A 19,919-nucleotide genomic window follows, 5' to 3' on the forward strand; every position below is an offset into this window, starting at 1 on the left:
TTCCCCTTGCCTGGGTTGCACATCTCCTGGTCTTAAGACCTATCGCCTCTTTGGCTTTGGAAAGAGCAGCAATTCGCTCTTCTTTCTATTTACCTGCACGCCATGAGGAAGGGATCAGCCTCCACATGCTCACCCAAGGAGCCTGAGCTGGAGTGACACCTCCCTAGGTATGCACATGCTTTTAATGCTCCCCAGCTGAGTACCTGTGCCCCAGCGCTACCTGCCCTGCTCTTTGCTCTTCTGAACAGCAACAGAGACATCAGCCACAAACTGGGACCAGCTTCTGGGGGCTGCAGCCCTGGGGTGTCAGCGCACAGATAACTCACCCGGTATTCATGCTGGAGTCTTGTCTTTATTGGTTTGTGGTTCACGCCATCTGCCCATTGCTCTGTGTGTGGAGGAGGGCTGGCTAATTCTGAGATCCTGCTGCTATTTCTGCTGGTGGTTCTTCATGCCCCCAGGGACATCACTGTTGTGCAGTCCTGGAAAGGAGGGAGAAGCATGACGTTGGTATCCTTTGAGGGGAGCTGACTGGCAGGGAGTCTGCTGTCTTGCTCTCAAGGCTGTGTTGCTGCTGTAGGTGAATGGCAGGTCTTCCAGGGGGCAAGACGGCATCACCTCCTTCCCCTTTATGGTCCCTCCTGGGATTCCTGTTGATCTAAGGGGAGATGCTTCCACCTCAGGGTACATCCCTAAGGCAGGAGCAGGAAGATACTCTCCGGTGTCCTGTTCTGTCCAGATGGTGGCCAGGCTTTGCTTCACATAGTTCTGCAAGAAGAGGGAGAGGTTTTATAGGAAAGATTCCAACTTTCCCTTGGGCCATTTTTTCTTACGTTCATATAACTCCTCTAGACCCTCCCTCAAACTCTCCTTGGAGAAAATTTACTAGAAGATGCTCTCTAAAACATCACCTGCTTTGTCCTTTGCAACCCTGCGAGCTGCCCAGGGGACCTTGTCCTGGGCTCCTACAGCTGTTTTGTTTGCCCCCTGCTTGGCAGTAGGACTGACTGTCTTTCGGAGTTAAGCTTCCACCTCAGAGCCCGCTGCATCCTCAATCAGGGTGAGGTGGTCCAGGATCCTCATTTCTTTCAGCTTGCACAAGTTGTGCAGCAGAGTTTTCAGGGTCCACAGCAGGAATTCATTTGTGCACTGACTGTTTTTCCTTTGAGAGAGCTTTCATGAGCATGTGGGCATCCAGCAGGATTTCATCCAGGTTGATGGTGCTGATGGTGCCTGGGAGAAGCCATGCGGTCCTCCTCGTCTGGTCATATTTTTCCAATACCCTCATCATGAGGACATTAATGGACTGCATGAGCTTCTGATCTTCCTCTAGGTGTCCGTCCAGGAAGTCTAGCATTAAGGTAAAGAGATTGTTCATTACATCCTTAAGCACTTCCACTGAGGCCTTCTGAGCCAGTTTCTTCTCCTGGAAGACACAGTTACAGGGCTGGATGACACAGTTATATCGCAGAATGATTTGTTGCTTCTCCCATTTCTTACCTGCTTCCTTTTGCTGGTTGATAAACTTGAGTGATTGAAAGCTGTCTACAAGGAGCTCATTAATGTGTCCAGACATGGCTTCTACTTTGTTATTCTGTCTCAGGATCTTCTCATTTTTTTTCGTTACCTGAATGCTGGTGTCAGTATCACCACTGCTAACGTGACAAATAAGGGAATCAATGGTGGAGGTGATGTTATGACATGTGTCATCAGTGTCTGAGGATATAGGCAGAGTTTGGAATTCAGGGATCATTTCTAACTGAATGATATCCTTCAGTCTAAAGAGATTGTATTTTCTGGAGACCAGCCTGCTCACCTACCTGTGGAGGCAGTGTCTGGGGAGCCACATCTACCATATTGAAATTTCCTCCTTGAGAGCCGGTGGGCTCTAGCTTTGAGGGTGCATCTCCTGCATGCCAACAGATGACTTCAGATCTTATGTTTGAAACATGTGAGGTTTCTCACTGAAATGCTTTGCTGAAGAAACTCTTGACCTGCCAGGTTCCTATTTTGCAATTTGTCCCAGCATCTTCATATGTTCTTCAGGAAGATCCCAAACCACTTTGAACAGGGCTTCCCCATGAGTTTTGCAAGCTGTGACCATAATGTTTAGAGCAGCACTATGACAGCACTGTCTTGGTCTCCAAGGAAGGCAGCTATCCTCTTCAAGGCTTTGCTAGGGCTCAGCTCACATACATCCAGGCTGTAATTTTCAAGGAGATAACCCATCTCCACCAGGCAGCCTTCCTGCTGCTTAGTGTTATTGGGCTTGATGCCTTCCATGAGGAAGCCAAACACCTTCTTAGATGGATACACCAGGTACATCCTCTTCAGGATGGCACGCACCGATTTAAGAACAGTTTGCCTTGACTCCCCCATCTTCAGGACCAGGTATGAGAGGAAGGAAAAAGCCTCATTGTCCATCAGCTGGTACTTTTCTTGGATCAGCAAGGTGAGCAGCAGATTGAGGTAATCTAGGCTCTTGATAAGCACCCATGTGCTGCTGTCAAAGAAACGCAGGGTGAGCCATTTCAGGATCAGGTCCAGGCAGCTGATAACTCCTTTCTTCTCTGTCTCTAAGTGCTTGTCCATGATGGCCAAGGCTTTGATGTGATGTGGGAAGCTGGAGTGGAACATTTCCACCTGGAAGCTGCTGGACACACAGCTGCTCATCTGAGCTTTCAGCTGCTTGACGTACCTGTCGCTGGGAGCAGTGAAGTCCCACTACAGCACTTTGCTGCCTTTCTCATCCTTCATTCTCTGCTCTTTCCCCTTGGGGACAACAATTAAGATAGGTCCCATTTTGCTGACCCCATCCTTCAGAGTGGAATTCATTTGTGCTTTTCCCTTGGCTGCACCTGTGTCTTTCAGGACTGCTTCTCCTGACTTGGGCTCCTTGGGACCCTGCTTCTCTTCTCCACTGGTTTTGGGTGCTGGCTCTTTAGCTGATGCTTGCGAAGACAAAGCTGCTGCTGGAGATGGTGTGGTTAGAACAGACAGGAACATTTGTTGTGGTGACACTAGGGTGTCTGGAAAGTGACTTAGCAGAAGCAGTGGACTGGACTGACAGACTGTCTTTGGCATTCTCTAGTATCGCAAATACATGGTCCTTTGCAGCTGCCTTTAGCTCACTGGTGGCTTCAGTCATCTTCTCAAAGCCAAGTTGCATTATGAAGAAAGGCAGGGCTGCCTGCGAGGCTGTCTGCACGTCCTTATTGCTGTCCTGCAGGGAAGAGTAGAGGTGAGGCACACACCGAAACAGGTCCAAGGGAGCTGACTTGAGGGTTGGCAGCTGTTCAGCCAGCCACTGCACCAGCTCTTGCTTCTGCAAAGGCATTTCATCACCTAGATCTTCTGAAACGTCCTGCCCGTCCAGCCACTCCAATACGCTGATCTGTGCAGCCCAGGCATTCATGGCAGCCAGGGCGGCAGCTCTCATGCTACTCTTGCTTTCCCTAAACAGAGCAATGAGGGGAAAGCCCAAGTCTTTCATGTGCTGTTTGATGTTTGAACCCATGGCTGTGAATAGTTGCTGAAGGACCCTCAGGGCCATCTGTACCAGGGTGGGGTTCAGGTTGCAGATACAAGTCTTCAGGGTTCTTGGGAGCTCTCCTGTGTTTGGTTGGATGAATCTGGCATCCTGAAAGATGCCTGCAACCTCTTCCAGGCTCTCCCTCTGGATGGTCTGGTTCTTCTCCTGCAGCTTTGACACCAGCTCTGATGTGATCCTGTCACCAATGTCTCTGGCTTCAGTCCTTCTGTGATCCCCTGGGTCCTCCTGGGCCCTGTCATCTAGGCATGGCTTGAGGCTGGCATGGCTGTGAATCAGTGGGACCTGTTCATGCAGCTTCTCCAGCTCAGCATCTATCTGGGGAAGAAGGGGCAGCTCTTCACTCTCAATCAGTGCTCTCATTGACTCTCCGATGTGCAGGTAAATACCCCCCAGCAAGGTGATGGCTGATCTTTGCACATCTGAGTGAAGAGCAGCAAGAGTGATCTTCAGGGTATTGACCAGTGCCTTGGCCTCCATCCCTGCAAAGCCAAACTTCAGAATTGCATTTGACAGCCAGTCCAAGATCTTGGAATGCATCCTGGAGTTATTCTGTGAGAAGGCCAACAACATAGCTGTCTTTGCAGTCCAGGGCAATGAACATGCCTCTGCTATAGCTGTCAGGGCTCCCTGAGCGTTGCTGCTGCATAACACATTTCCCACCACTTCCACCACACTTTCCAGGACGATTTGAGCAGATATTCTGGAGAAGTCCCTTTTCTGGTCTAGCAAGGTGATGGTGTGAAGTTTCTTCTGCATGACCTGGAGCTTTGTTTCCTTGCATCCTTGTGACAGCAGTATCACCAGGGCTTGGCATGGTATCTCGCTTTTCTTCATCTCCCCAACAGTCTTCTGAAGGGTAACCATGCTGGAAATCCTCTCTTTGCAATCGTTGCTTTCCAAATGCTGTATGCAGGTTTCAGGGATAAGAGCCGCTGCCTTTTCCCCACACTCTTCTGCTGAAAGCTCCAGTTCAAACTTGCTGCTTGAGCAGCTACCACTCTTCCCGCAGCAGGTCTGAGACTCCAAGGTCCAGGACCAGTTCTTGCAGCTGGGAGGAGAAGACATCAGCACAGGTAAAATCACCTCCAGCCCCCATTGCCTCCAGGGGCTCTTCATTCAAGCCGTGGAAGATGAAGTCTCCTGCAGCCTGGAGCTCTCATGTCTGGGAAACAGTGATTGCCACACATTGTGCCAAAGTGCCACCACCATGGGCCATCCGGTCCCCAGAGCCTTTAACTGGGCATAGCCCTTCCTCCCTCTAGACTGTGAAATTTCAGAAGAGATGAGTGAATAAGGAGATGCTTTGGATGCTGAACAACAACAAAAAATGCTGGGGGAAGAAGATTTACATGGAAGCAATTTCTTATGCGTTGCCATTAGAACAAACGCCACTGCATTTAACCCTAGATAGAACAGTTCACTTGCTTTCATGTTATTTAACTTTCTTCTAACCCTTTAAAAATCGGCAACTCTGACATGAGAAATGCCCTTTAGAAATGAAAAGCAGACACTTAGTTTGGGGGAAAAATCTTTGTCGGTGCAGCAGCACTGCCTGCATCCTCACGCAGCTCTGGCCCCCAAAAGTGCTGTTCCGGGGAAAGCTCCTCTTTGCAGGACCCTTATCTCCAGCCTGCCTCTCTGCAGCGCGGCTGTATCCAGAGCTTGGAGAGCCCTTGGCACAGAGGACACCCGTCCCGAGCTTCAGCTCTTACAGATACAGACCATAAATAGGACAATCTGTGCTCTTTGGCTCTCTCTGCTGGCTGCAGTGCACCCCATTCCTGGGCTTGGGCTCAGCAACGTCCCCCCACATTGCACCCTTTGGGGAACAGGCTGGCATGGGAAAAGCAGGGAGCAGGGAAAGGAATATTGTGTTTGACCCTCTGGGAAGAATCACAAACCCTGACGAGTATAAGAAGTAAAATAAGAAGAAAAGAGGCGGCAGTGAAGTTTTACAAAAGAGCCTTGCAAATATGACAGCCGATTTCCAGGGGGATCCTTTTTCTTCCTTAAACCTCATTCCTGAGGCAAAGGAGAGATTTTCCTTGAAGGCAGAACACAGAGCTGTGTAAGGGAGCAAACGCTCTACCTCGGGGCACAGCAGCACCGGGCTTATTGCAGGGCCCGGAGGGATTCACCGACTTCTGCTCTGTGCCCAGGGGAATCTCCTAACAAGGGTTAAGGGATGAGCAAGGGAGGGCCTGGGAGCATCTCTTGGCTCACCTCCCAGGAATGCTTTGCCAGGGCTGGAGGCAAGGAGCATTTCCTCCCTCCACACCGCGGAGCGCGGCAGGCTGCCGGCAGCAAGAGCCAGCTGAACGGAGCGGGAGGCAGGCAGCGGAGAGCATCAGGAGGGATGCTCTGGCATTGTGTGCGGGACAAAAGTCCCCCTCCCTCTGGTCCAGCAGCCAACCCAGGTGATGAGCAAAGCGTGAATTTCAATGCATCATTTTATGCTTTCTCAGGGAATCTCTCCATAGGAAATACTGGGGATCTTCATTAAATTGATTTTGTTAATTGAATGACCAGGTGGGTTTCTTTGTCAGATGATGTTGGAAATACTAGTTCATGGCACAAACTGGCATTTGTACTGTACATATGAGAAAAACTGAACTTGGTGATTTTTTTGTGACCTTGTTAATTTTTTTTTTGTGTTCTACAAGTTATTTATGGGGTAAGTCTCCTAAGACTGGGATCCAAAAATCTTCTGAGGTACTCACAGCATCTGGCCAAACAGCTATGCTCGGAAGTGCAATTAGGTGTTGGCAAAAAGTAGCAAATAATTCCCTAATAGAACAAAGCCAAAGGAAAAGAAAATGCTCAGTGTAAGTGAGTTTTATTGCATTATTCTGGTGAGAAGCTGTCAAAGAGTCAGAAGGTGTTCAGAGAGCAGAGAGTACGGTCTGTTCCTTTATCATAATAACTTTTATTGCCTAGGTATAGCTTTTCTCACCCTGGTCAATAAACATCCTGCTGCTTTGCTTTCAGAGAATTAGGACTCGATTGCAGCAGCGAGTGCTTCTTTCCAAATGCTTGGTGATGACCCATGTGGGGGCTGGGGGTTGCTCTGGTGCTTGCCAGAGGTGCTGGGAGCTGGGCAGGATGAAAGGGAATAAGATTCCTGCGGTGAGAGCAGAGACCTGGGAATTCGAGATGCTCCCGGTGGCTGCGGATCAGAGTGATGGTGTAATGATTGCTAGGAGCCACAGAGGCAGAGTAAATGCAAAGGCAGTGCAGAGCATCTTAGAGGCTGCTCTGGGTGAAGGGTAGTTGTGCCCATGGGTCCAGGCTCTTGGCCTTTTCTGTGGAGCCAAAAGGAGTCAGCTGGTGCCAGAGTGGACCCAGGCTATGAAATCTGGATCCCACAAGTATTTCCTTTGCACCACAGCTAGCATCGGTTCAAGCTGTCTGCCACCAACAAGCCTTATGGGCCAAGGAAGACTTGCCTTTTTTTACCCATTTGGGCTGCACATAAAAAAAATCCTGGCCTGCTTGCTAGAATGAATGACCCTCCCTGGCATCGTTAGTCGGGGAGTTTGCTGCTGGGGATGGCTGAGAAGCTCATCACTGACTTCCCGTCGGGGGAATGTGTGTTTCCAGGCCTTATACAACCTTTTCTAGTTTTCATTAAAAGCAACTCTTCAGACAGCAGTTTCAAGCCCTTTTATGTGGTTCCTCACGGACATTTCCCTGCACTGCCTCAGATGAATCACCAGGTTGAAGGTACCTGCTGGAATGGGGATTGCTCCAGGTCTGCCCGTGACACTGAGTGCAAGAGGGGAGATGAATCAGCTGTGTGTGGATCATCACAGGGCCTAACCTCCCCGAGGCCCATGCTGAGGCTGCTCCTCCATCGAGCCTCAGCTCTGAGCTGCAGAGAACGTTGCTTGAAAACCTCTCTCAAAACCTGCTCCCTCCTTCAGCAGTTCTGGCCCATGGGAGCTGACCATACCTATGTGCTCATCCCAGATTCAGCCTTGCCCAGCAAGAGTCTTCCCAGCCCGGGACACTGTTCCGTGGCTGTGTGGCCAGGGATTAAATATAGCCATTTAATCTCTTTACCTCATAATTCCCACCTATCAAAGAGAAGCAATAAATCTTTCTTTGTCTTTCTAGTCTTTTTAGCTCAGCAGAGCAAGACCATGTCTTGCCTTGTGTTTGTATGGCTCCCAGCACCTGGGATTGCTGCTGCTGCCGCAGTGCAATTACATGTAGTGATACTGGATTTAAGGCCCTGGGAGCCATCTCCCCAAACTCCAGGAGCTCCTGAGTTGACGGAAGGAGCAGGTTTGTCTTTCTGCCTCTGAACCGAGGACATTCGCACATGCCTCCACCAGTATATCTTCATTAAGCTTCGCAGAAGCTGCCGTGACGTGATGCCAGCTGTATTGCTGAAACAGGCTGGTGTAGCGTGTGAATCACTCTGTCTTTAATTCCCGCTTGTGCTTGGGGATCATCCGCATCCCTATTTGTGATGCATTTCACTCCAGCAACTGGTAGGATTAAAATCCCTTCAGAAGCACTGGCTGAGCATAGTGACCAAGAGGAAAAACCTCAAGCGAGTAGTGGTCTATTTATATCCCATGAAAGATGGACTCGACGCATAAGAATATTCAAGCCCCTGGCACCTCCACCCCCTTTCTTGCTGCCTTGAGGCTGTCTCAGCACTGAAGGATTAGCTGCTTTTTGAAAGCTAAGTGGAACCTCAGTCAAGACAGGAGCGAGCAGCCAGGGGTGGGGAGGTCTCTGCTTTACTGAATCCCCTAAAATCTGCTCCCTTGATGATGCACAACAGCAAAGGAATCAGATGTCAGCTAGGACTGTTGCTCTCTCCTCAGAGAGTCTGTCTCCACACTTTCAAACAGGGTCCTATTCTCACCCTGTCTGCTTTTAGGGCTGAGAAACGATCTACATTACCTGTGCTTCTCAAACGTTTTTTTGGAGGCTTCCCCCCCAACAGTGCCAGCCCTTCCCGTCTCCCAGGGGTGAGTTAATCCTGCGCCCTCCACAGCTGCACCCGCCACAGAAATCCAGTGGGTAAAAAAGGTGTCCTGCAGCACAGGCAGCAGCCGCGGGTGCCCTGCTCCAGGGAGGGAGGGCAGCACCCAGTCCTGCCTCTGGGCTCGGAGGGGCCGATGCCAGCAGCTCCCCTCCCCATGCATGTCCCCCGCCTGTCGCCAGTCGGCTGTGGAGCAGCCCAGCCGAGCCCTGCGGTGACTGAGCGTGGCAGGGCTGGGATTTCACACTGGCGCTGCTATAGTTCCTAATGACAAGGGATTCACCTGCCCCCAACTCCAATCTAACAAACCCCTGCCTACAGGGGAAGGAGGCGCAGACCAAGAATAAAAGCAACGGCCCAGAAGCCATCAAGAGCGATGCCCCACAGAGAGCTATGCTCAGCAGACCAGAGGTGGCTTAACATGCCCTCGGCTGGGGAATCCACCTCCACCGGGTCATGCTCAGCCCTCCACCCATGAACATCTCTAAGATCCTCCATTTTTCACCTTTCGTTCACATATGATGGCTACGAAAAATTTGTTACCTTTAGTCCTGAATGATGAATTTCTCATCAAAGTGACACCTGTGCCACATGCAGGATGCATGCTCTACAGCTCCAACTCAGCCACCATTGCATGTCACAGACCAGCACCGCCAGAAAGGGAAGAGACTCTTGCAAAAGCACAGAGAATTTCTCTTCCATTGAGAGAAGCATGTCTTTTTCCCGATGCTATCTCCTACCCTACTGAACCTTTTAATATTGTCTTTAATGATGATGCAGTGGGTGGAAAAACTGCTGTAACCACTATATTAGATGGAGAGGGGCTGACAGCATGGGGTTAACATCTCAGCTTTACAGGGATGCGAAACCTCCCCCTGCACAGCAGAACAAAGGAAAACTTTCTGAAGGAATCCCAGAAGCAGTGTTTGCCTAGGATGTTGCAACGAATAAAATATGGCAGGTAAGAAAACCTTTTAGCGTTTGTGGCTGAGGAGGGAATGAGTTATGTGTGAGTAAACTTGTACTGTGAACCACTTTTATGATTCCTCATTGCTTGGAATACACAGCTGTGATTTATAGTGATGTCTTTGGTGATGGGTGTAAATCCTCTAGACTGACTGAAGTGCCAGCGCTACGGATTTGACTCAGCCACAGTTACAGGGATTTGATATCTAAAATACCACCATGTCTCTAGGTCCCTTCGAAAGACCACAGCAAAAAAATTCACTTTAAGAGATACAGTGTGCATGTGCATATGTGTGCATGCGGATGCTGTTTGCTATTGCTGCCCTGAGACGGGCAGCATTTCACAGACAAGCAGTCTGAGAGAGGTGACTTAGGTTTTCTCATTGACCACCAAGTCTCAGCATCACCGTTTGAAACATAAACTTTATTGCAACAAAGAATTAAAAATAGTACATCTGAAAGAATTGCAGAGTGCATGTCATTAAAGAACTAGTCAGAAATCACAACTCAAGCAAATCATGTACAATTGGAACAGAAAGTTTTATTAAAACAACTGGAAATCAAACTCAAATTTTCCTTGTTTGTTTAATTTCACCATAACCGTGGATTGTGTATTTACAGTCTTCGCCTCTTGTGGTGAAGGTTCTGCTCAGGGTGAGGGGCTAGGAAGAAGGAGGGATGGATGGGGAGGAGAGGTGGGTTTCAAAAGCTAACAGGATGTGAAAGTTTTCCAGAAGAAGTTCTTGCAGCCCGCTTTGCGTTCCCGGGGTGCCAGAGCGGGGTTTGAGTTAGCCGAGCGCTCCAGCTCCAGTCTCACTTCATCCTGCTCAGCCCCTCGGGACAAGTCCTCAGACTCCAGGGCTTCATTTTCTGTCTGGCTTGGCTCTGAGAGCAGTTCTGCCAAAAAGTACTTGGCCAGTTCCTTGGGGGAGAAGAGAGAGAAAAAGAGAGAGACCACAATTACTGATCGGCTTTTGGGGGCTCACCGTTCTTTCCATCTAAGACACCTTTGTGCCCAGATTAGGGACATGCTCAACTCTGGAGGAGAAGGGGAGCCCCAGCTTTCCAAAGAGCCCAGCCTGACGGCTGCTATGCAGCAGCTGCGCCTACAAAATAAAGTGGAGCAGAAAGAGTGGTGACATCTACCTGGTGTGGGGAAGAGACTGCTGTCCATGCGAGCACCACCCCACCTTCCCTTCCTTTCCCTTCCCACTGGTCCTGCACACTGTGCTGGACTCAGCGAGGATGCTGCTGAAGTGACACGGGAAAGGTCTTTGGGGGAGCTTGCAGGGGAAGCTGAGTCAGGGAACCTTCTAACTGGGGGATATTTTTCCTCTTGCCCCTCCAAGCCCTGGCTGCCCCCTTGCATGGCTAAAGACATCCTCCTGCTGGACTGAGGCAGCTGCCTTGGTTCAGAGCCCCAGAGAAGCCCTGGAGAGCTTCACCGGGGGCTCTGCCCTCTGCCCCGGCAGCGGCTGCTCCTCATCCCCTGCCAGCACCCAGCTGGGCTGGGCTTGGGGGGTCTCCCCTTCCCTCCCTCAGCTGCCCATCCTGTCACTGGCTCAGCCCCGGTGGGGAACCAGGGGATCTGCCGGGGAACGGGGATCTGCAGGAAGCAACGTTCTGAAACGGGGAGATCCGGTGAGGAACTGGACGTCTGCACTGAGGGTACTGGGGTGTCCAGTGGGGAACTGGAGGGGTCTGCAGCAGGGAAGCCGGGGGTCTGTAATGGGGATGCCAGGGGTGGGGAAACGGAGGGTCTGCAGCGGGGAACTGGGGGATCTCCGGAGGAGAAGCAGGGGTCTGCAGTGGAGAAGCGGGGGTCTGAAGCAAGGGCGTCGGGGCGCCCAGCGGGGTGCCCGAGGGGTGCCCGGGGTGGCCGCCCCGTCGCGGGGCTCTCACCTGCTTCCCGGCGGCGGCAGCCAGGGACTTCTGCAGGAACTGCCGGAGCCGCGGGTCCGAGGGGGCGGCCGAGACGGTGCCGAGGGCCAGGGCGATGGAGAGCAGGGCCAGGGCGCACTGGAGGCGGCACGACAGCATCTCGCCGGCGGGTCGGGCGCGGGGAGGCGGCGGCGAGGAGGCGCTGGCGGCTCCGCTGCGGCTCGGCTCCGGCGTTGGGGATCTCCTCGCCTCCCGCCGCCTTTATAAACCCTTCTCCTGACGTCAAGGCGGGGGCGCCCCCCTCGCCCCACGCCGCCGGGGGTGGGTCCCTGCCTGGGACCGGGGGGGGCCAGTACCGGGGATGCTCCGCTCTTCCCGGGGCTGGCCAAGCGTCCACGGTGCCCCCCGCGTACCCTCCACGGTGCACCCCGAGTACCCCCCGCGGCCCCCGGCGCGTTTTCTGCCCAAATCACCGCCCCTCCGGAGCCCCCGACCCTGCTCGTCGGCTCCCTCCTCCCCAGCCAAAAGCCCCCCGAGTGGCGGCGGGGGGTCCCGGCTGCGCACCGCCCACCCCGCGGGTCTGACCCCCGTGCCGGAGGGCTGAGCCCCCCAGCAGTCCCGGTGCCAAAGCCCCTCGCCCGAGAGCGGCTTCCCGCCCCGTCGATTAAGAAACGGCTGCAGAGCCTGGGGAGGTGGAAAGGGTTCCCTTAAGGGAGGATTTGCCCCCCGCTCCAGCAGGGAGTGAGGGATGCTGAGCTTCTCCCGGGGGGCCTTTCTGCCTTCCATGGCCCCTGCGGGGCTCTCCAGCACCGGTCCTTGCCCAGACCCTCCCTCTGATCCCGGCCAGCTTCCCCAGCCATTGGGGCAGCTCAGCTGGCAGTCGGCAGCCTGCCGGGAGAGCACCCTGGCTCTGCGATAGCTCTGCAGCTCGGGGAATCAGTAACAAACCAGCGCCTTGGTTGGAGCGTACAGGTCCCTGAGTGAGCCTGCAGGGACCCCTGTCCCTGCCCTGGGGCCTGCTGGCCCCATGGGCGCTGCACCTGTCCTGTAGGGTGGTCGTTCTCCCCTACTCCTCCAGCCTGTACCCATCAGCTGGCTGATGCCCAGACTGGGCAAAGCTGCTGCAAGCCCTTGTCACCCTGAAGGACGAGCCTCTTCAGCTGTCTCCCAGCTGGCAGGAGCAGAGCAGGATGTGCAAGGAAGGGGCTCTGCTACCACCCAGAAAAGGGGTAATCAGGGACTGTCTCCCGTCTCAATTTCCAGCTGAGGAAAGTCAAAGGCTTGTGGGGATAAGGACCCAAGTACAGCACAAAGGTCTCCTGAAATCTTCAAAACGACATTTTGTTTCATGTCAGATTGATGTGCCTCCCCTGCCTTCAACCCGGGTGCTGCTGGCTGGATTTGATGAGGCTGACCTGGGAACATGGAGCATGAACCAAGGTATTCCTGCTCAGCTTTGCAGTCCAGCAAGAGGAATTGGTGCTGGTTGCTGGTTCCAGACCAGGCAAACCTCTGGGCTGAACTGGGACTGCTTTCCCTGGATGGTGCCTCCCTTCCTTTGTGCAGACATCTGCAGCCACACATATCCTTCACCCTCTGCCTGCTCCCCAGATCATGGTGCAAAATGAATGACACCCATGAAAGATGAAGCCTTCATTTGTAGCCCAGGAGACACTGTGGGTTGGGTTGACTTGTGCTGCTTTTACAGCCAGCTTTTCCCCAGCTGCCCTACCTGAACAAGGCCAAGCCCTGCGCTCCCGGGACCCTGTCTGTCTTCTAGCACTGGTGTTGCTCTAGGGGAACTGGTAGAGAGGAGTCAGCCCCTGCTCTGGTTCAGGCACATTCCCTTGTTTTGGGCACAGGACACAGCTTCCTGCCAAGACCAAGAGGAGCAATCTGGATGCAAAAAGAGCAGATTGGCTCCAAGGGCCATGACTCCCAGAGCTTCTCTCTCGACCATGTCCCTGTGCTAGCAACTGGACCAGCATCTGTCTCTTCCTGCAGCCAAAGAAGGCCATGTCCTGGGCATGGCAAATGGCCAAGGCAGAAGATGCCAGGGCATCAAACCTATCCTGGTCCTCTTGCCTGTCTTCAAGAGAGATTTCCTAGGGATGGTTTCTTGCAGCAACAGTAATTTCCCCACTTCTCCCAGCTGTGCCAGTAGCAGCAAGCTGGGCTCTCCCATTTTACTTGTGCTGGGAATAGATTACTTTTGTAGCCCCCAGGCTCTCATCCTTGGCACAGCACAACCTGGCTGTGCCACGCTGCAGTGCCAGCCTGGACCAGCTTTGCAAAGGGTCCCAACTCCCCAGCAGCTCATCCCAGCTCCCACAGCCCAGGGCAGAGCAGCCTGCTTGGCTGCCATATTGGGCAAGAGTAGAGATGGAAATGGGAGGCAGCACTGGATTATTTCAGACTCCCCTGTGGCTACTGGAAGCTGTTACTTAATGTCCCCTGCCACTTCACACAGCAGGCAACTTGTCCAGCCTGGCACCCTTTTGCCATTCAGCTTGTCACCCCAAAAGGAAGGGGGCGCTGGGAACCCCCATCACTCCTGAATGAGGAGGAATGGCTACCAGCTATTTGAGCTGCCACAGCTATGGATCTGCACTGATGTGCCGCAGGGATCAGTTCAGTGTCTGATTTCTCAGGATATAGCAATGGGCTGGAGCACAGACTTGGATTGCTGCATGGGATGGAAAGCCGTGCTACATTTCGGCGCTGTTAGGACCCATCTGTAAACCAGCATAGAGCTGGGAGCTGTAGGCGTTGGCACAGTGCAGGAACAACCTCCTTGATTAGTTCCCCACCTTTCTTGTTTCCCGCCAGCTTTGTGCAGGGCCAGCAGGAATCAGCCACATTTAACGGGATTTTGCAGAGGTGCAGAGCTCAGTCTGAGATGGGTGGGCTCTGGGCAGGTCAACAGGGCTGTTTTTAGGAAGCTGGTACGGTCATGCTGGTGTAAAATGGGGGAAGGTATCAGACTTGAGCCCTTAAGGGGTTTTGAGAGGCCATTCTTGATGTATTGCCCAAATGCAGACTGCTCAGCACCCCATTCTTCTCCAGCTACCTGCAGCACCTCTGTGTGCATGAGTCCAGCCCTACAAGAGACTTTCAGCCCAGGGTTGTTCCTTGCTGGCCCCTGTCCTTACCCACCCTTTGTTTTTTGTTTTAACATCTATCCACCCCAACCCTGCCCTGCCAACCCTCCCTGGCCATCTGGTAGTGCAGGGCATCCTGCTGCAGAGCAGTAATGCCCAACAGGGCTTCGGGCTAGGAACAATGTTGCTGCAGTTGGAGAGATGTGCTCCCTACAGTGTAGTCCCAGGCAAGCACAGACCCTCGGTTACATTGCAGATCCCTGGTTTTGATGGTCACTCTGGCTACTGTGGCTCTTCCAGCCACGTGGGGACAAGGTTTGGAAGACCAGGTTGGCTCTGCCTCCAGCTTTCTGTGCAGCACCAGAGCTGAGCAGCTGTGCCCCTGCTCCTCCCTCTGCCTGGGGGAGGCTGGAGGAATTACAGCAGTGTCCTCCAGCAATAGGAAAAATATTACTGCAGGGAAATGTCTTGGATTTGTCCCACTGAATTTCAGATGCCTACCTGAGGAAAGCAAGGGTGTGCTCGTTTTCTGCTCTCTGGTCCTGCACCCCATCAGGACTCGGCTCCTGAGCCAGAGAAGCCTCAGAAGGCTCTGATGTCCACCTTTGCTGGTTTTCTCTTCCTGGGATTCAGCTAAGGCTATGAGGCTGGTGGAGGCAGGACCAGAGGGTTTTGGTGGGGAAGTTCCCCTAGAGACATCTCAGCCTGTTTAAAGGAGAGAAACTGAGTTTCCACTAGGTCTGAGCCCTGTTGCTGGATAAAATGTTGAATGGACCAAAATTCTTGGTGCCCTCAGGTAGAATTTGGGACAATTGTGCTGATCTCCAGCTGAAAAGTTTTGATATTTCATTTCAAAGAAAATCTAAAGGAAAAATACAATTTAAATGAAGATGAAAACATGCATTTTGATTCAGAAAACCATCTTCTGCTGACCTGAAGGAACCAGCAATGAGGGATGGAGAAAGGGAGTCCAACTGCTCCATACATCTTTGGATTCTCTCCTAGGTCAGGGCAGATCTCCAGACGTCCTTACGGCTCTGGTGCACACATGGAGGGGTGAATTAAATTGCAGATTGATTTACCAGTTCCCCCTCTCCCAGCTCCTCTATGGGATCACTGTGCTCTGAATTTTTTTACACTCATTCCCCAGCCAGATAAATCCATCATCCGCTTGGCTGTGGCGAAGGCGATTCTGTTCCTTTCTTTCTGCCGCAGCGCTGCGGGGCATGTGGCTTTGCAGACAACTGAATTGCATTGAATTCCTGTGACTGCTTCCTTACCCCCACGTTTCCAGCTCGCTCCACAGACCCAGAGCAGTCCATCAGTGCCCGGGACTGTGCGCACAGGCTGCACGCTCAGCTCCGCACCGGCAAAGCGTGCCCTCTGCTGTCACCGCAGCTGCAAGACCGGCTCTCATCGCACCTCGCCTCCCTGGCTATCACCTACAAAATGCTCCCCAGACTTTCTTAGCTCTGCTTTCATCAGCAGGACAGTTTTGCCATGTATCACTACCTTGCCAGCAGGAAAAACGCCTTTTTCTTATATTCCAGCACTCAACCTGGTAGGGCCAAACTGTGATCTGGGAGCTGAGGCCATGAAATTCCTCATTCTGGCTCTGGACGTGCATCCCATGCTGCAGGGCAGTGAGGAATCCACCACAGCCCCGCAGCTCCTGCAGATTGCTGAAAACCTAATGGAGCAGCTTCTCTGTGGAGGGCTGTTGCTACCCCAGGAGATACAGATGAGCAGAGGAAGAGCAGTCAATCATGCCTGAATGATAGCGAGAAACAAGAGCTCAACAAGGGAGAGTAACTCCCACCGACTGGTACCCTGTGTCCCTGGGACGGGCCACGCGGAGAGCAGCGGTGTTGGGATCCTAGATGGACTTGCAACAGCCCCGAGAGGTTTCTGGTTAAAATGCTGTTTCTATAGCAAAACTTGAGCACAAATCCAAAAGAATTGGACTCTCCATTAATTACAGTCCTCTGGCATTTCTGCTCCAGGTAGCAAAGTGGGAGGGGAGGCAGGCTGTGGAGGTTCACAGAGGAGGGATCCTGCTACCTAATTTTTCCAATGATGTCTCTGTCTAAGAGCCCGAGTTGTGTTCAGGATTTCTGTTGCTGCTACCTGAGATTCATTCCCGGACTCAGCCTCCTCGGATGCTGCCATGGCATTTGTAGAGTTGAAAGCAGCCCCCTTGAAGTCAGACAAGGGCAAGATCAGCACAAACATGTGCAGAAGCAAAGGTGAACAGGACGAGCTAAGAGCAGTCCCCGGGTATTTACCTGTACCACTGTGGTGACTACTAGGAGCCATGGATGAGGCTGTGTTAGGGACTGTATAAACAGATGCTGGCCTGTGCTGTAAGGAGTTACCAGCATCGGGCAAGAGATGATGGATACAGATGGATGAGCACATGAAGTCACGAAATAATACAGGGCTCTGCTTTCTCTCTATATATAACTCTTCTTGATAACGATCAGCTCCACAACAAGAGCTTGGGCCTCCCTTCCCTCCAGCTGTGATACTGACCCCCTCTCAGAGAGGCCAGGAGGCTCCAGGTGGCCACGGGCCCTTGGGGCCAACCCCACAAACAGGCAGCATGCCTCCCTGTGACACAGGATCCTGCCCATGGGATCCCCATGGCTCTCAGGCTGCTCCCGGCCACCTCGGGCTGCAGCTGGGCATTCCCCACAGCAGATCCATGCCGGGGCGGGATATAGGCTGGCCCTGGGGACGAGCTGCAAGCAAGCGCCTGCCTTTTGCCTGCAAACCTTCCCTCTGGGTTGTAAGATTTTCCCTGCCAGCAGCAGATGTCCCAGGTCGGGCTGCAATATCTTTTTTTTTTTTTTTTTCTTTGGATCGATGTCTTTATTCCGGGGACTGCTTGCTTAAACTCCGTCTTCGCCTGCCCTCGCGTGGAGGCCCGGCAGAATACAGCGGAGCGGCCGCAGCCTCCCGCCGGGCGGGCGGGCGGTGCGGAGCTCGGCCCTCCGTGCCCAGCCCGGGGCCGGGGCTGCTGCGGGCGGGCGGGGGCGGCGGGACGGGCACGGCAACGCGGCCGGGAGGAAGCAAGCGGCGACGGTGTGGTTGAGCCCAGCTATCCGCCCATCAACCGTCCACATCTGGGAAAAGTCACGGCCTCGGTGCCTGCATTTAAGCCTTCCACCTTTTAGTGTCATTTTTACTCACAGGTTTTTCAGCAGCAAAACCAGGCTCAAGGACTAGAAAATAAATTGGTGAGCGCAGCAAGTTCAGCAGAGGGGGTCACAGCATCACTGGGGGCACCCCGAGAGCCCTGCTCAGCCCCAGGGAACTTGAATCCCCAATTTCTCTGCTGGGTCTTCCTGAAGCCTGGGCTCAGAGGTAAACTGGGGAAGGAGCTGGCAGTGTGGCGATGTTTTTTTTTTTTTTTCAGTGCAGAAGAAATCTGAAGAAAAGGAAAACTCGACCACATCCCCATCTATTGGGCAGAGCTTTATGTGGGAGGAGGGGGAGATGGGTACCAAAGGAGCTGCTCAGACACATTCTGGGAAGCTTCCTGGAAACCAGCCAGTTTATCGGTTTGCTGTTGTCCTTTCTTCTGAGGCTTGGCAAGAGTCAGTATTTGGGTTTTCAAAGGGCAAATAACCCAGTGGTACTGACCCGAGCAGGCCTGACCAGTTCAATGTTTGTGGGCTCCGCAGCCATAGAACATGTGTAATGCAGCCCTGTGTGTGACTGCTCCCTCGCCTCTGCAAACACTGTCCATGCTGAGCAAAGCTCGCCGGCACAGGCTGGCTCTGCCAGATGCCTGCAGACCGCTGCCCTGAGGATAGTAAGGGAGCGATTGCTATTGCTTCAGCTGAACTGCCTGGAAAAGCTGTGACATCATTGTTTAGAAAAAAAAGAAAATCTGTCAGGAGGAGGAAACACAACCATGATCCAGGAAAATACAGTATTTGTTTTGCAAATGCAGCTGAGCAAGTCAATGGGACATAGAGGTCGTGGCTGTGCAGCCTGCTTGTCTGGGGCAAGTGGGGCTGGCAGCCCAGCCCAGCCACTTCCAAAAGTGACAACTGCAGTAATCAGAGAGGTAGCGAGCTCAAAGACAGGCAGCTCCCGACAGAGGGGGAGAAACCTAAGTACATGTGTCAGATGAGGACAGTATGTGTGTCAAAACCCCGCCATGAGGACAACCAGGTTTACTAAACATTAAAAACCTAGCAGGCAGAGGTGGAGAGAGGAAGCAGCAAGGGAACAAGATGGAAAAGCAGGTTTTTGCTATTCCCAATGCTCAGGCAATGCCCCATCTGTTGTCATTTCCCCCCACCCTGTGCTTAACAGGAGTAACCTGGGGAGAGCTCGTGCTGGGCTCAGCCCTGCCGAGCAGTTGGCGGGGTGAGAAATAGGCATGCGAAGAGAGGTTTTGCGGCCGAGGGGGCCTCACCCCACGAAAAGCCTGTCCCGCAGCAGGCTGGCGCTTGCTGCAGGCTGCCAGGCAGCCATCCTGCCCGGCCAAATCAAACAGCAGGAGGAGGGAGAGGCTGGCTCCAGCACAGTGCTCAGCCCTTGCTTTTTTGGGGGCTTCGTCACATGCCAGCAGATCTGGTCTGCTGGGAGACAAGCCAGAGGAGCTGGGGGTCCCGCAAAGCAGCGCTGCAAATTGGCTCCCCCCCTTCTTGGCATTTCCCTCCCATGCTGGGCTGCTTTGGTTGTGTCATGTCCACCTCTGTCCCATGGTGTGCTGAAAAGTCCATCCTCCTCTTCACCTCCAGCTCCTCCTTCCTGCAGCCCCTCCCGACCCTGCAAACAGCCAGGCCTGCCCCTTTCAGCTGGTGTTTCCAAGTCCCCCCACTGTGAATCACCCCTCAAGCCCTACACCAAAATTATCCATGAATTAACTAAACTAGAAATGAAACAAGCCCTGTGCGGCTCAGACCCCAGCCTGGGCCATGTTGAGCAGTGGCCCTGCTCCACACCAGCGCTGGTTGCAGCTGGTCCTGCCTGTGTAATTCAGAAAAGCTTTTTGCATGATGCTTTTTGGTTTTCTGCAATTAGTGAGCCCTCGCCAGCAAAGAGCTGCTGGGTTGCTTGCATAGAGCACAAGGCACTTGCATGCGCCCCAGGCATCCCCACTTCCCAAGGTCCTGGTCACCTCATAGCTTCACACCCCCCCCCCCCCCAGCTCTGCACAGCCACCCAAATGGACTAAAGCATCTCCTCTCCCTATTGGGGGACTCCCTCAAGCTGGGCTTTCTCAGCTCTGGCCCGCAGCCACTGTGCAATGGCTGGAAGCCCAGAGACGCTATCGGCCAGCGAGTTCCTGGAGGGGGTTACAGACCCTGCTCCACTGAACTATTGCACAAGGCAGCTGAACCCACAGCTCCCCCCACCCCAGGCGCTGGAAAGCGAGAGGAGCAGCAGGCGGCCTTCTTCC

General features: G+C 53.2%; 1 protein-coding gene and 1 pseudogene across 1 annotated transcript; both read right to left on the reverse strand.

Moving 5' to 3' along the window:
• Positions 1–429: 429 nt before the first annotated feature.
• On the reverse strand, positions 430–4,669 carry LOC104015727 (cytoskeleton-associated protein 5-like; annotated as a pseudogene).
• A 5,254-nt stretch (positions 4,670–9,923) lies between these two features.
• Positions 9,924–11,628, reverse strand: SST (somatostatin). The gene is made up of 2 exons (XM_009468515.2): positions 11,421–11,628; positions 9,924–10,440 (listed from the first exon to the last, which is right to left on the reverse strand). Exons 1-2 carry the CDS (start codon positions 11,556–11,558, stop codon positions 10,228–10,230), a joined length of 351 nt encoding a protein of 116 aa, XP_009466790.2. The 5' UTR covers positions 11,559–11,628; the 3' UTR covers positions 9,924–10,227.
• Positions 11,629–19,919: the final 8,291 nt, after the last annotated feature.

The sequence above is a fragment of the Nipponia nippon genome, unplaced genomic scaffold (assembly GCF_047370975.1).
Source record: "Nipponia nippon isolate SJK-2023a ecotype South Korea unplaced genomic scaffold, ASM4737097v1 scaffold_7, whole genome shotgun sequence".
Taxonomy (NCBI): domain Eukaryota; kingdom Metazoa; phylum Chordata; class Aves; order Pelecaniformes; family Threskiornithidae; genus Nipponia; species Nipponia nippon.

What these genes read in the sequence shown, in the direction of transcription:
- SST (XM_009468515.2), bottom strand. Translation starts at nt 11,558, where the DNA reads ATGCTGTCGTGCCGCCTCCAGTGCGCCCTGGCCCTGCTCTCCATCGCC. An exon ending in CTGCCGCCGCCGGGAAGCAG is followed by an intron (nt 10,441 to 11,420) that starts GTGAGAGCCCCG and finishes TTCTCCCCCAAG; the next exon opens with GAACTGGCCAAGTACTTTTT.